At 41.8% G+C, this 15,970-nt stretch overlaps 1 protein-coding gene across 1 annotated transcript in view; it reads right to left on the bottom strand.

Moving 5' to 3' along the window:
• FRMD3 (FERM domain containing 3) overlaps positions 1-15,970 on the bottom strand; it is a 1,518,736-nt gene that overhangs the window by 221,572 nt on the left and 1,281,194 nt on the right. Inside the window, exon 12 of the mRNA XM_044082188.1 lies at positions 15,804-15,919. Within this exon, the coding sequence (XP_043938123.1) occupies positions 15,804-15,919 (116 nt within the window). The remainder of the gene's footprint in view (positions 1-15,803; positions 15,920-15,970) is intronic.

The following is a 15,970-nucleotide window of genomic DNA, read 5'->3' as shown; positions in this document are numbered from 1 at the left end:
CCCCAGGTCCCTAATTACTTCTTCTGTACTTAATGGATTACCACCTATGTGGTAATTTGTGGGCACTTTGTTTTTGCCAAAGGGGATGACTATACACTTTTTGGCATTTAGCTTGAGGCCATGGCTCTGACACCAGTTGTCTGTTTCTACTGAGGCCCTTTTGGAGGATGCTTGTGTCGGCTGGAGAGTCTATTATGGCGCCCAGTTTGCAGTCATCTGCGAACTTGGTCAGCCACAGTCCTTCCATGTTGGCCTGTACCTCCGAGAAATATATACCGAACAAGAGAGGTCCCAGGACTGAGCCTTGTGGGATGCCACTTGTAACTGGTTTAGAGTCTGACATGGCTCCAGCTATTCTAACCATGTGGGTTCTGTCCTTGAGCCAGTTTGCAACCCATCTAGTGACATAGGGGTTTATATTTAAGCTGGTGAGCTTATCTATAATGCCCGAGTGGGGTATTGTATCGAAGGCTTTTGCGAGGTCCAGGTAGGCTGTGTGGACCACCTTCCCCTTGTCAATGGCCTTGGTGACTGTTTCAAAGAAATCGACCAGGTTTAAGAGGCAGGATCTGCCCTTAACAAAGCCGAACTGGGTAGGATCCAGTGTCTGTAGGTCCCCAATATCTTTATTTATAAGGTCCATGATGATCCTTTCCATAGCTTTGCAGACCAAGCTAGTGAGACTTATGGGGAGATAGTTTCCAGGATCCGTTGAGGCACCACCTTTGTGGAGAGGGACCACTGTTGCTGTACGCCACTCTTTGGGTACATATCCTGTAGTAAGGCTGAGATTGAACAGTAGTTTTAGGTTTGGGTTTAGCTCTTCTTGGAGTTCATGTAGGACGCAGCCCGGGACACCGTCTGGTCCCATTGATGCTGTGTTTCTTGCTTTGGAGAGGGCAGCTCTTACCTGAGCATCTGAGATGTCAGGGGGGCAGCACTCTGCTGGGATAGATATTAGCCCTTTTGGTGGGGAGTTTGCTGAACCTGTCAGCTAGGATGTTGGCAATGTCTGTGGGTTCGGTGTATTTTTTGTCATTTTGGACTAATTCTGAGCATATCTGGGAATTCCCACCCAGGTTCCTAACATAACTAAAGAAAGCCTTGTGATTATCCTTAGTGTCCTGTGCAATTTTTCTCTCAAAGCTGGCCTTAGACGATTTTATGAGTGCCCGTAGTTTTTTGCTAATACTGATCAGAGATGCCTTCCCTTTTTGGGATTTTATTCTATCATGTAGTAGCTTCCTCCTTCTATTGTATAGTTTGTTTATGGCTGGGGTCCACCAGACAGGACGTCTGCCTTTGGAGGATTGGGTCTTGGTTTTATTTGGGATTGCATGATCCATGCATTCCTGAAGGTGTTCATAGAATGCGTTTATAAAGGATTTTGCGGTCTGGGCCGTATTATCCACAGGCCCGGGGGCTTTGAAGGATTCCACCTCGGTTTTGAGGAGTGTGAAATTTGCTTTAGAGAAGTTTTTCACTGTGGTTTTCTGGGCATGGGGTGGGGTCGGGATGTGAATATCCAGTGAGATTAGTTTATGGTCTGATCTTACCAGTGAGGGATACACTTCTGGTCTGGAGCATAGAGTCCCCATGTTGGTGATGATCAGGGTCCAGTATGTTTTCCCCTCTTGTGGAAGTGGTAACAAGTTGTTCCATAGCATTTGAGTTTATAAATTCTAGGAACCTTTGGGCTAGGGTGTTGGAGCTAGAGTAATGCTCCCAGTCTATGGTTGGGTAGTTGAAGTCACCCAATATAATGGTGTTTGGAGAGACCTTCATATTTTCCAGTGTTGTCAGGAAGGCCGAGTGGGGTTCCTGGGTTTGGGAGGGTGGTCTGTAGCAGGCTATAAACTGGAAGGCAGTTTTACCCACTGTTAGTTACACATGGATAGTCTCTGATGCTTCGTGCTGTGCCACCAACCTGGAGGTGTGGGTATCTTTGACGAATATTGATACTCCCCCTCCTTTTGTGGTTCGGTCCAAGTTTTGAGGCCGAAAAGCATGGTATGAGGTATAACCTGGTAGTGCTGGGGTGCTCTCGAGCCTTGAACCAGGTTTCTGTTACTGCACAGATATCGATGTTCTCCATGCTAAGGAGAGTTTCGAGTGTGTGCATCTTGAGGTTTAGACTTCTGGCGTTGAGTAGCATTACTCTTAGTTTCTTATCCCTTGTGATACCTATGGAGGTGGGTTTGTCTTTTGAGCCTTGCCTAAAAAAGGCACTATGGGGGTAGCAAGAGCCTTTGCCAATATCCAAAAGCCCAGGGGTGACAGGTGCAAGCCGTCCCTAGCGAAGCATCGTGGCTTGTCGAGCATGTCATCCCAGGCTGACAGGCATTGGATCCCCTTTGAATGACACCAATACTTAAGCCAATTGTTGAAATTGATCATCTTGTCTTCATACTGTGGCATCATTCTTGGTGAGGGTAAGATGCTACTCAAGGTCAGGGTCATGCCGGCCTGTGCTACATGCTCAGAGAGCTCCTCTATGTCTCTTTCCATGTAGTCCAGGGAGGTACGTCTCAGGTCATTCACACCAGCATGGACAATGACTGAGTCATATTTGTACTCGCCTTGGAGTGACCTGAGTGCTTGTGTTATGTGGCGGATCCTAGCGCCCGACAGGCAGCTCACCGTGACCTTCTCCTTGTTCAGCCTGGTGAGTGGGACGTCAGTGTGCCTGATGATAGAGTCACATATTACAAGTGTATCAGGTGTGTTGTTTAGCCTTAAGAGCTGTGAGTGTTCGGCACACTTGCTTTGTGAGCTATGTGTTGCACGTGTTTTGTTTTGGGGTAGCGGTTGCTTGGGTGTCTGCGTTGGAGGTCTCTGCTGCTTAGGCAGATTTTTATTTAGAGCCTCCAAGTATGTTTTTGTGTGTTTATGTGTTTGGTTTGCTGTCGTGGTAGGTCTATGTGAGACTGGAATTTTAGTGAGTGTGGTTTCCTTCTCCTCCTGACTGGTTCCGCCAGTACTGAGTTGAGAGAGCTTAGCCTCCAGTTTGGCTATATGGTTGCATCTCTCACATGTGTTGGAATTTGTTGGGAGGAGGAGAGGGTTGTCTGTGTACATGAGGCAGTTGTAACATTGCCTCAAGATTCCCAGATTCACCAGCTGGACTGGAGAGGAGATTGACAACTGACCTTTGGACATGCTAGAATAGTATTGGGAATTTCTTTATAATTGAAAAAATGGCCAATGGGGAGCAAGGTACTCCAGGGGGAGTTTGTGAGGGTGTAGTGCTTTTAATTTTTTAGTGCTGACTTATATAATTGCTTTAGTGAGCAAGTGCCAGGTAACAAATGCAAAAATGACAAACAGTAACTTTCTTTCAAATGAAACAAGGAAATAAGTACAGTAAGCAATGCAGATATCACTAGGGATCCACAGAAGCGCTGAAAAGCCGCGTTTTAGGTGGAATTAGCTTTTCAGGGAAATAACAAGCAAACAAACAAAACTAGATTCAGCAGGCCTGGATCTAGTCTATGCTACAGCAAACAAGATGTACCAATTACAGTAAGAAATAGTTCAAATATGCAGGCACTATAAGCCTTTAACCAGAAATTCCCAGCTCAGAAGGGCAGAGTCCAGCCTCTTCTCCCACAAGAGTGCAGACCATGAACCTTCTTAATGTAAAATAACTGGCTTGAAGCCCAGGTGCTTAAACCAGAACTAATACACTTTTAGAATAACAGACACTGAGCCCTCAATCAGCAGTTCCCAACTTAGAAGGCTGTAAGCTACCTGTCCTGCCACCACAGTGCAGCCCACAAACCTTCCTAATGTAAAACAACTGGTCTAAAGCCCAAGTGCTTAAACTAAAAGGCTTAGAATAAGTTACACCAAGCAGTAATAAATACAATTGAGTACTTTTAAGATGACGCAAAAGCAAAATAAAGTAGGAAAAACACAAATACAGTAAAAGCAGATACATTTTTTTTTAGTGGAAAGAGAGAAAGGAAAGAGAGAAAGGAGTAGCCGAAACTAAGCTGATTGGCCTTCTCAAATGTTCTCCCTGTACTGGGTAGAATGAGGTAATGACACTAGACTGGGAGGAGGGTCCCAGATCAAATTTACACTAGGGGCGGGCAACTGCAAAGCCACCAACTATAAAAACACTATACCAGCAGGGACGGAGGGTGGGAAACAAACTGCAGAAATGTTTCACAGCTGAAAAGCAGCAGTGAGCCTTTAAATGAAAGTTTTAAACAGCTAAAGGAGCCTCTAGAAAAAAAGAGTTTACTGTAACCAGTTATCAGAAACAACCCAACAGATGCTTAATAAAAGTGGACAATTTCCAGTTAATACCTCACACACAGTGAAACTAGCTAGAAAAATACACAGTACACAAAGTGCTATAAATAACAAAGAAATAAAGAACAAAATAAACAAAAAACAGGATACTTAATGTTATATATTATAGCTCCGAGTTTCCTCAGTGTCCTTCCTTCGATCAGTTCTTAGGTAACAGAAAGTTGAAACCTGAGACAGCTTTTAAGAAAGAAATCTCAAAAGAACCAATGAGGTGCTTAGTCTAAGCTGAAGTCCAGGTGACCTCAGTCAGCCAATGACCTCAAACAATTCTCTCTCACAGAAATGCCTGATGGCTTTGGCCAAACCAATGTCTCTGAATATGTGCTCAGACACACAGCCTCCACAAACACTAGGCCCAAATACAAGCCTGAATATGGAAATGCTACAAATATCCCCACTACGTCATAGGGTCCAAAGCCCTGGGGATTGGATCCAACAGTAATTTGGCCAGCACTGGTGTCTGTAAAAGCTTCTGTACCACCCGATCCACGTTGTCAACCGAAAGACTCCTAGAAGGCAGAGTCGAGGAGGTGGGAGATTTTGTCCTTTGTAGAATAGGAGATGTCAATGTAGGGGAGCGCGGTTCCAAGCTTGGAGATCGGCTCCTAAGTTCAAATTCAACCAGCACAGAGCAAGAAGGTGTCAAAGCCGATGAATCTTTGCCAGCCTTGGGATCCTAGGAGATAGTCTGAGGATTTTCTGTGTCAGTTCCAATGGAGTAGAAGAGGAAGGCCTCTTTCTGGATCTGTCAGATTTATCAGATTTACAAAAGGGATATTTTTTGGGTTTGGATGAACTCGAACCTTCTTCCAGTGCCTCTGAGAAGGGGGTTTTCAAAAGACCTTTCAGGATCAATTTGTTTTTCCTCTCCAGGAGTGCTCTATGATTGAAGCATGGCAAATGAAGCATGACTCCTGGAGATGGACAACCCCAAGACAATAAATACAAAGTGTGTGTTTATCACTATGGGGCATTTTTTACCACATTTATCACACTTCTTGAAGCCCATTCATTCCGATTCCTTGCCAGACATTTTTTTTCGACCAACAACTACACGAAAAAACAGGACAGAAACTTTATATAAACAAGCTAGACCCTCTAATTTAAAGGGGTCAAGCTATGAGGAAAATGGAACACACAAGGGGAAAAACAGAGACAAAACCCTCTAACTTAAACGGGCCTTGACTCATAACCAACAGAGATAAAAAAAGGCAAAGACCTCTAACTTAAATGGGCTGTATTAGATTTCTCTAAATGAAACGAACTGTAATATTATTACGGAAAAGAGACACTAACAACAACAGAGAAGAGAAAAGGGAAAAAATACAGTAGGGTTAAAAGCCCTCTAACTTAAATGGGCTATTTAACAGTTTTATTACAGATTAACAGCCAGGAGGGGAATCAAGGCCTAACAAAAGATGACGGCCAATATCAAAAAACAGCTCAAAAAGCAGAAATATCCAACTACTAGTAGACACAGTCAAATGTAAAAATTAGAAAGAATATACACAACTTTTAAGTTTACATTTAAAGGTATCAAAAAGATAATACTTAGCCAGAGCTAAAAGACGAATGCCCGATCTTGTTTAGCGGCAAACGAGGTCTGGAGATGGTTCTAGTGCATGCTGGGATATGGATTTAGCCACGAGATGGCACAGGGCCTCAAGCTTGAAAATAAAGGCCGAGACAGATCCGAGGATTGTATCTGAACCCCATCTAGTAAGAATGAAGGCGAGATAGGATGACATCACATCATTACTTATCCCCAGTATGGTGGTAGATGCAATGAAAAACAGATTAAAATGCATCAGCTCACAATAATTAGGGTGGATTCTGCCAGAATTTTCAGCAGCAGCAGTTTGGTATTTCAGATTTTATTAGTGACCTGTCAAAACACTCCACCCAACGTGATTCAAATACTTGGAAGTCTCTTTGGATTCAGTCATTATCTGACTGCAAAAGACACACATTGTCAATATCTGTGCTAATCACATATCTACTGTTAGGTGCCATTATTCTTATAGAAGTACCAAGCAATTCCTGGAACAACTTTAAAACAGCATACAAAAGCAAAAGCAAATTCCCCAATAAATCACTTAACAGAATTCACTACTGTTTATAAGTTCAACGGTGAATACTAATCTAACTGCCCTGAAGGTTCATTTTAAGCCTAGTTGTCTTATCTCATTGGGTGTTCAAATACCCTTACTATGATTTTTATTATGTTCATAGGTTCACTGGTGACTATTATGCTAGCTGCCCTTGTGGACCATTTGAAGCATTGCCAATTGTCCTTTTGGTGTTAGATTGGCCTTACTCATTCCATGGTCAGTAGTTATATATCACCTGTTGTGAGAGTAACTGGGATCATACCACAGAAAATATGAGGGAACCCTTGCATGGGATAAAGCATTTACGAGCTGCCTCTGGCCACTGTACAATCTGTTCTGCTGTTGTTGCAGAAGAGGTTTAGATCCCTAAACCAGGTATTTCTGATGCCATTTGACTTTTTATTTTTATTCCTATAACTCCCATTTGTGAATGAATGTTTCTGGAGTCATACCATTCAGTACTGAAAGGGAACCCTGCTGTAAGATAGAATATTTAGGTGCTTACTCTGTCCATTAACAGCACGGGGGCAGTCCTGGGGTAAATATTCTTATTCCCAGTCATTAATCTAAGACATGTTTGAATAGGAACAAAGATGAACTTTGTTTTACCTGGATGCGGAGTCGGTTCCAGAGTAGTGCAATCCTCTGAGATATGTACCTACCCCTCCAAACTGTTCTATTCATATTGCAGAAGAGGTTAAGGTCTTTGGAATGGATATTTCTGATGCTGTTTGACTTGCAGTTCATTAGTACTGGGTCAGAGGATGCCTTATATCATAAGCACAAATCACCTCTTAACAGTCTATTAAAAAACGAGTACAGTGACAGAGCTTTGAAAAGGTCCATGTAGGTTGCACAGCTTTGTCCCAGTATTCTCTTTAAGATGAACCTCAGCAGATGCTCTAGTTGTTGCATATGTCTGGACAGGTACATACCAAAGAAGGCATTATACTTGGTGATGCGCCTGATGAGGGTTGAGTACAGTGGGTTAATGACACCTCTGGACTGAGATGATATCCCTTTGCTTAAAAGCTGAGCAATACAGAAGGACTTCCTCACAACAGCAGACGCATGTTGGCCAAATGCTAGGTCTTATTGTCTATTCATGTTCCCAAACCTCTAACTGGATCAACTCTTAGGGATGTACTATCAATGTGGTAGTTTCCTGAGGCAGCCATGTATCTTTATACAATAATTATTAACAATAATGCATTTTTGCGTTTAGCTTTAGTCCATTACTTTGGAGCCTGTTATTTGTTTGCGACAAGCCTTCTTGGTGGGTGTCTGAGTCTTTTGGAGTTTCAGTGACTGCTCCCAACTTGCAGTCATCTGCAAATTTGGTCAACCACAGACCCTTGTTGTTTACTTGGACTTCTGGGAAGTAGATGCCAAACAAGAGTGGTCCCAGTACAGAACATTGTGGGGCTCCACTAGTGAGTGGTCTTTTTATGGCGGTAAATTCTCCTATCATGGTTTCCTGTGTCCTATCTATGAGCCAGATGGCAATTCAGCGGGTGACATAGCGGTTTATTCCTAACTTAGTAAGCTTTCTTACAATGCCTGAGTGGAGCTTTAGCTGTATCTAGTTAGGCGGTCTGCACTGTCTTACCTTAGTCTATTGCTTTGGAGACTCTTTCAAAAGAGTCCACTAGGTTAAATATGCATGACTTGACTTTGACAAAAAACAAACTGGGATGAGTCCAGTGTTTGGAAGTTTCCTATGCCCTTATTTATTAATTATATGAATTTACATATGAAGACTGTTCAGACTTATGGGTCTGTGGATGGCCTTCCATTGAGCAGGGCTATGACTTTTGTTGTCCTCCATTTACTTGGTATGAAACATTTGCAGACAGAGGTTGAACAGTGTTGTTAGGGGTGCAGATAACTCATGCCATATGCTATTCAGGATATTGGATATTGCCAGGACCCACAGATCCAGTATTTCTGGCTTTTGAGATAGATTCCAGGACTTGGTCCTACTTGATAACTACAGGCATATTGGTTTCTGATATTTCTTGTAATATAATTGGGGGTGAGCAGGAGTTGAAGTTAGAGATGAACTTACTGGCCAGTAGGTTTGCTATATTTCAGTACAGGTGGTGTCATTCACAATCAAATTAGTGCACTGACACATAGGGCTTTTGAGATTATGGACATATTTAAAGAAGGCCTTGTGATTGTTTTTGGCCTGGATGGCTATTTTTGCCTCAGATTTGGCCTTGGTGGGTTTAATTATACTCTTGAGCTGCTTATTTAATTTATTGATGGAGTTTCTAACATACTGGGTATGGCACTTCCTATTTCTGCCCACAATTTTCTTCCTTTTGCCATAAAGCTTATTCATACTATGGTTCCACAAACGAGGTTTGTTTTAAGGTTCACCCTGAGCTTGTTTCTATTGGTTACTGCTGCTTCTATGACATTATTTATATGCTTATATAAGTTAGCCTTGTATGTTTTCTCATAAGCATTAGAGTTTTCTGGGTTTGGGGGGATTTGAAACTTGACGAGGTATCACACAGAAGTAGAATGTTTGCCTTGGAGAAATTTCTAAAAGTTCCAGAGAGAGTGGAGATCTTGTGTTTTAATTTTATTTCAAAGGAAACTGCTTTGTGGTTGGACCTGATGAGTAAAGATCTTACACAAGGGATGGAGAATAATCTCTCCATATTTGTGAGAAAAAGGTCAGGGATGATATTTCCTTTAGTGGATACTCTGACTTGTTGGTTCAGACAGTTTGTGTTAAAGTCCAGGCATCTCTGGGCTTGCACTCAAGTGATGGTATATACTTCCCAGTCTATAACTGGGTAGTTGAAATCACCCAAAAAGATTGTATTTGGTTTAATGCTGAGTGATTCCAGTTCATACAGGTGGAGAGTGGAGAGTGGTGCATCAGTATGTCTTATAGTGGAGTCACCTTTTAGGAGAATATTTGGTTTAGTAGATGCCTGCCTTATGGGCTCACTGTCAGTACCACGTTAAAAGGTGTCAAGTTTTAGGAATAATAACATAAGTTAAACCGCTCCCAGATTATTCTTGCTTTCATACCCCTATACTCCACCAGAGGCATTGTAATAACAAGACTTTTCAGTTAGTACTACTTTGGCAGCAATGCTCTCACAACCCTACACTCCTGACATGTAATCTTTGTAAAGTCCCTATAAGGTACTATGATAGGTACCAGAGTTTTGTCTGCCAAAGCAGTAATGATTTCCTCAAACATTTTTTTTTTTACAGTTTACCTCAGAAGGATGACAGAATTGCTGACTCCTGCCCCTGAGATGTAAAGTGGTAGCCTTGGCTGCCTTTGATTCAAGTTACAATTTTTTTGTTGCATTTCCATATGGTTTATATTAAGTATTTAATTGTTTTCTATTTTTGTTTCTCTTTTGTGGTTTCTTTTACATTTTTGGAATGGCTAGATTCATATATTTATCCCTTCATTTCTTATAAATGGAACAAGATGAGAAACTAAAATGCAGTAACTGATTTAATCTCTCTGATCACCAACAATCATGCAGTCCATGTGTACGAGAAAGAATTTTCTTCCACAGTGTCAGTGTCTTAGCAGATAACGCACTTCCCTTTGATGCTAGGAGTTCTTTCCCTACATGAAATACTAGACCTCATGTTTTAACATTAACAAGTTTATTGTACCATGAAGGTAATTCTACACTTTTGAAGTGCTGTCTTTTGATTGGGACATTAAATGTCATTCCATTTCACATCAGCTGGTAGGAACACAACTGATGTTAAAGATACCATAGTTATCAAAATATGACTAAGGGGGCCTGTCCCTTTTGCCTAGAGGGATAAAGCCCTACCTATGCCCTAGACAACCTGTGTTAAGTACCAACATGGAAACCCGAAAAAAGCTGGCTGGGGTGAGCATGAGCAGTATTTCTCAGCTTCCTCATTCCAGGAGGATGGAGAGAGTTTGATCCTTCTACCAGGCACCAAAACTGGAGTGGAGGGGTATTCCTAGCAATACGGGGGATCACTAGGTGTCTTCATGCTGCAGAGAGTTAGGAGCACATGCAAAAGAGTGGACAACAACTCTCCCAAGCAGCCATATAGTGAAAATGTAAAGCCCAATGCAGGTGGGGCAAAGATAGGGAGGGAGGGTCTTCTCACATGAATGGCAGCCTGCTGGCCCCATACATTTGCATGTGATGATAAAATCAAACAGCATCAAACAGCATCAGAACTTCTTGATTCTTCTTCTTCTTTCGGCTTTTCTCAGTTACGGGTCACCACAGGGGATCACCTGTCCGCTCATGATTGGCAGTGGAGTTTTACGATGTCGAGTTGCCAGACCGGCGCCTAACCTTCCACAGAAGGCACACACATGCACACACTCACACCTAAGGCCAATTTAGAGTGTCCAATCCACCTACAGCATGTCTTTGGGATGTGGGAGGAAACCGGAGCACCCGGAGGAAACGCACGCAACCACATGGAGGACATGCAGACTCCGCACAGAAGGCACCCCAGCCGAGGATCGAACCGGAGAACCTCTTGCTGTGAGCTGGCAACACTAGCCACTGCACCACCGTCACTGCCCATCAGAACTTCTAGATTAAAAGGCCTAAATTTTGCTTAAGACATAAACAGGACATGCTGGAGAGACAGATATGTTTCTCTGAGAATTCCCATTCTCTGGAATAGGCTCCCCATCCATGTGAAGAAGAGTTTCTCCCTATCCCTATTTAACCATGACTTGGACTAATAGATGGATAATCAAAAATTTACTCATAGCATAGCTCATATCTCTCTTAAAGACAGAGGCAGTTACTAAATCACTCCTATATAAATCAAATTTGTGTGTCCCATTTAGATTGCACAGCTAGGCTTATAAGGGCCCTAGTGGTTGTTAGCCTAGTATACACCTACAAACCTATAAAAAATGGAGTGATAACCTTTTGTCCTGTGCAGGAAAAAATGTACTGTAGGGTTCCTACCCTGGCTGGAAAATAAATGGGCTGGATCTCTCCCTAAATAGAGTAAGAAATGAATCATTATGGGACAGACTGGTGAGGCCTAATGGGCAGAGGTAAATGAGTTAAAAAAATAAAGCTTATGAAGATTTTTTCTGGTGTCCTAACCAAATTCCCTCAGTCAATATAAATACCACTTGGGTGTCTGCTCTGTCCTGAAAAGAGACTATACTCCTATAGGGACTAACCCAGTCAACTAAAAGTAAACATGTCTTGTCTGTTGCATTCTGCTAAAAATGTGTCATGTATATCTCTCTGCAAGAAAACATTAAGCAATGACAAATTTCTGTTTTGTTGTTGTTGTTTTCCTCATCTTCTCCCTCACACACATCCTCCCCCTCTGTGCACACACATACAAATGGTTTTCACCTCACATCCCAACACAGCTAATGGGGCCTCCATCTACTTTGTCTTATACTCCTCAACATCATCATCACCCAACAATGCAGCATGCTTCTTCCAGCCTTCTTAATTTGCTGGTCCAGTTGCTGACAGACAAGCAAAACTGCTCTCCTTGCAAGCCAGGTGGCAAACCTGTAACAAAACACCAATCAAATACAAGCTTTCATCTTATATTCTTGAGTCTAGTTCATACTGTTTTTTTTTTCTCATTCCTAAACATGCTATTATAGAGTGTTCCCAATTCACAGGCAGCACAGGTTGACAGTCAAAGTTATCTGGGAGAATTTCTGTGAACCAGCAAAGTTTAACTTTTTTAAAAAGTGGGCAAACTGTTCACTGCAGCTCAAGCCAGAAAAGAAAGATGAAAAAACAGGAAGTGCAACAGTGCAAACTGGGCACAGCCATCCACTCAATGAATGATAATAAACAGCTCCAGCAAGAGCAGGAATATGTACATACCTGGAGTACTGAAAATGGTCTCAAGCTGAATGAAAAAAAATGTAAGGTAGCAGCATTCAGCAAAATAGCTGGTTCCACATTATCTCTTATAAATGGTACTCCTCTTCAGACAGGGAACTTAACATGGACAACACACACCAATTAGATCATTAAGTTCCCATCATAGTCAGGAAATCCTTTTATCTGTTCAGTTAATTTCTAAGTGAATATATTCAAGATCCAAAGAAGTTGTCCTTCCACTGTACTATTCTCTTATCAAATTTCATCACTGAATGCAGTGCGCACACTGTAGCATAAACGCTCAAGCATATTGCTCAGCTGGAAAGGCCCTAGAAAAACATTCCAACCAAAAATTAAAGACCTTAAATCCTTCAACTATCCTGATACATTATAGGTTCATAGGTGTATACTAGGCTAAAGGCCCTGGAGCCTTTACAAGCCTAGCCCAAAGGATTACCCTGGCATCATGCCACCCAACCTTAGTTCCCAGTGCCTCTGTCGAGTAAAGCCACTGGAGTGATCCCTGGGGTGAATTTTCTATTTCCCATCCACTCATCAAGATTTCTCTTGAAGACGGACAGTGAGGTGCTCTGCTTAATATGTATGGGAAGTCTATTCCATAGCATGGGCAGTCTCTGGGTTATGAATCTGCCCCTCTAGAGTGTTCTGTGGATTGTGGCAATGAGGTTGAGGTCTCTGCAGCGCGTGGTGCGGAGGGATTGGGATTTCTTTAGATGTAGCATTTCTAACAGAGCTGGGTCAGACATGGCTTTGTAAGTCAGGCAGATATCGCCTCTACGTAGGCAATATGAGAGAGAGAATAGTTGGAGTTTTTTTAGTCTGTCCATAGAGGACAAATGTTTAAGGCCTAGGATTCTCTTTGTGCAGTACTTTTGCGGCCTCTCCAGCTGTTGCAGGTGTTTAGTGAGGTACATGCCAAATGGGGCATTGTACTCAATGATTGGCCTAATGAAGGAAGAGTAGAAGGAGACAATGACCTCTTTCTTCCTGGATGCAAAACCCTTAGTAGTGAGATGTGCCACATAGAAGGACTTTCTGACCACAGTGACAATGTGGTGGTCAAAAGAGAGTCTGCTGTCAACCTATGTTCCCAGATCTCTTATAACACCTTCTGTGTTCAGTGGACTACCATTGATGTGGTAATTCATGGGAACCGGGCTTTTTCTAAAGGGGATAATGACACATTTTTTTGGCATTGAGCTTAAGGCCATGGTTCTGACACCAGTTGCTGGTCTCAGTGAGGCCTTTCTGTACGATGTCAACATCACTTGGGGAGTTAATAATAGCTCCCAACTTGAAATCGTCTGCAAACTTTGTCAGCCAGAGTCCCTTAGCACAACTTAGCATGACTGTACTTATACTCCCTAACCTACTGGCTGTTCCAAGGTGACCTGTGTCCTTTTGAGCCATGAAAGATCAAATCCTATTTTATGTTCTATTTCTTCAGAAAGAAAAAAAAAAACACAATGGATCTACCAACACCCACACTAGGGATCTAAATATATACTACCAAATAAACAAGACTCGCCAGTCGGATAGATTGCAAATTTAACATATTCTTTACCTATGAAAGAAATTACCACTCCAGGTCACATAAAGTACTACTTTGGATAGCTTTAAGGCTAGTCCTGATGACTGGATGGGTAGTCACAATTTTACACCAGAGTTATCATGTACAGTCCTCCTGGGTTTGGGAGGTGAGCACTATTAAGTACTTGAAAAGGGTACCCAGAACTTTTTAAGTGCATCTGTTTAAAGGCACATATGGTTTGGTATCTTATGGTCACCGTGATTGCTTGCCTAGTATTCTTATTATGTTCCTAAAATAAAAAAGAGAACACTATTCATTACAAATGAATGAATGAATTAATGAATGAATATGATCTATCTACAGGCAAGTTATGACAAACTCATATGCTGAATTTTTCAGAAATTGACTGCAAACTAGTTGATATTGGTGGAGAAGTGAGGAAATAGTAACACCTCCCATACCTTGAACCTGTTAGCAACTAAGAATGACATTAATAGATAAGGAGGAACCAAGGTAAAGAACTTATGAAACACTTGTGTATCAGTTATATACTATTTAGACTGTTCTATTTAGATAAATGTTTTTGTTTTGGGGCCTCTTAGCCACACACTGACTATCTATTACTGGGGTTAGGGATTACTATAATAGTTAACGTGTTTACTTCACAGACACAAGGTACAGGGCTTGATTCTCACCTTAGAAAGGGAAATTATCTAGGCATAAAAAAATGGCCCACAAGGGCAGTGACCTTATTACTTACCCATGAACCTAATCCTCACCCTCCATACATATTATATACCCATTTGTTCCACTCCAGGCAACAGCCCATTAGTTCACTTGTTCTCATCTGAGTGACGGTTGAGCGCAGGGATTGTACTCATCATTCTTATAAAATCAGGATTGTGCAGTGGGACACAGTACTGGACAGCTGCTCACTTCTGCAAACAGCACAAGTATGCAGATCCCCCCACTTCTTCCACAGAACAGGCACTCAGCTACATTTTCTCAATCTCCACAAGGGAAACTGTTGCAAACTAAGTGTTCCTTGACATGTATCATGCAAATGCAACTAGCTATTTCATTCCTCTTCCCCATGTTAGTTCTAACAGGTGCCTGAACCAGCAACTGAATTCAGGCTGCCTAAGTCATTCTCAAGGTTTTATCCTACTCTGAAAACAGAGCTGGTTAATACCTTGATATTTGTTATGTCCTTGAAGATTAATGGAAACATAATAAGAGAATGGTCTCCACAATTTCAGGTTATGATGGCAGAAATGCAGTACAAAAAAGAAGAACATGAATGAGTCCTTTTCGCAAGAACTTGTCTGATGTGAATCGATAATGTGGCACATGAACTTCTGGTGCCAGGCATGCATACTGCAATCATCTGCATGTTCAGCTAAAGCAATAGCACAAAGTCACAGCTCCTATCACCTCTTTAACTATCATCGAAAGGCAAACTTCATGAGACTTGTACCAGATTGTGCATTGCTGGCACTGCACTTACACACAAGTCACTGCTTCCCTTTGCAGATTACTATACAAATCATTAACACTAGGGACTTGAAACACACTGTTGTATACCTGCCAGTTGCTCTAGAAAACTAGAATAAATATAGTGAAAGCAAAAGACTGGCTCCGAAATATTCTTTTAATTTGTTTAGAAAATTTTACATAATGTCTAAAAAGTTGGTCTTGGTTGCATCTATCATACCTAAAGTAGCTGTGTTTCTCATACTACCCAATGACTGTGTCTGGTTCTTGCTTTCATCTACCATACATATGCATATTACTGCATGCTAGCAATCAGTAAAAGTCTACAGCTATGTGTAGGCAGGCGATATCTAAACTAGAAAGCCAAACTGAGAGGGAATGATGTGAAAGGGGTAGCACACAGAAAAAGAACAGGAGGTAAGAAGAAAAGGAATAAGAAACAGTGGGATTGCTGAATTGTCTTACCATCTCTGATGTCTTCAGATTCACTTGGGGATGGCAGCTGGGGCTGCAAAGGTTCAATATTCATTATCAGATGCTTATCTAATGACTGCGAGCTGCGACTGTGAGCAACACTGAACCTGAAAGGTTACAGTAAAAAGTAAAATTATTCTGCAAAGGAAAGTGAGGTG

This window comes from Protopterus annectens, chromosome 9.part0 (assembly GCF_019279795.1).
Source record: "Protopterus annectens isolate FY-2018-M chromosome 9.part0, PAN1.0, whole genome shotgun sequence".
Classification (NCBI taxonomy): Eukaryota; Metazoa; Chordata; order Ceratodontiformes; family Protopteridae; genus Protopterus; species Protopterus annectens.
Note: the sequence above shows the minus strand (reverse complement) of the source record. Positions and strands in the feature narration are given on the sequence as shown.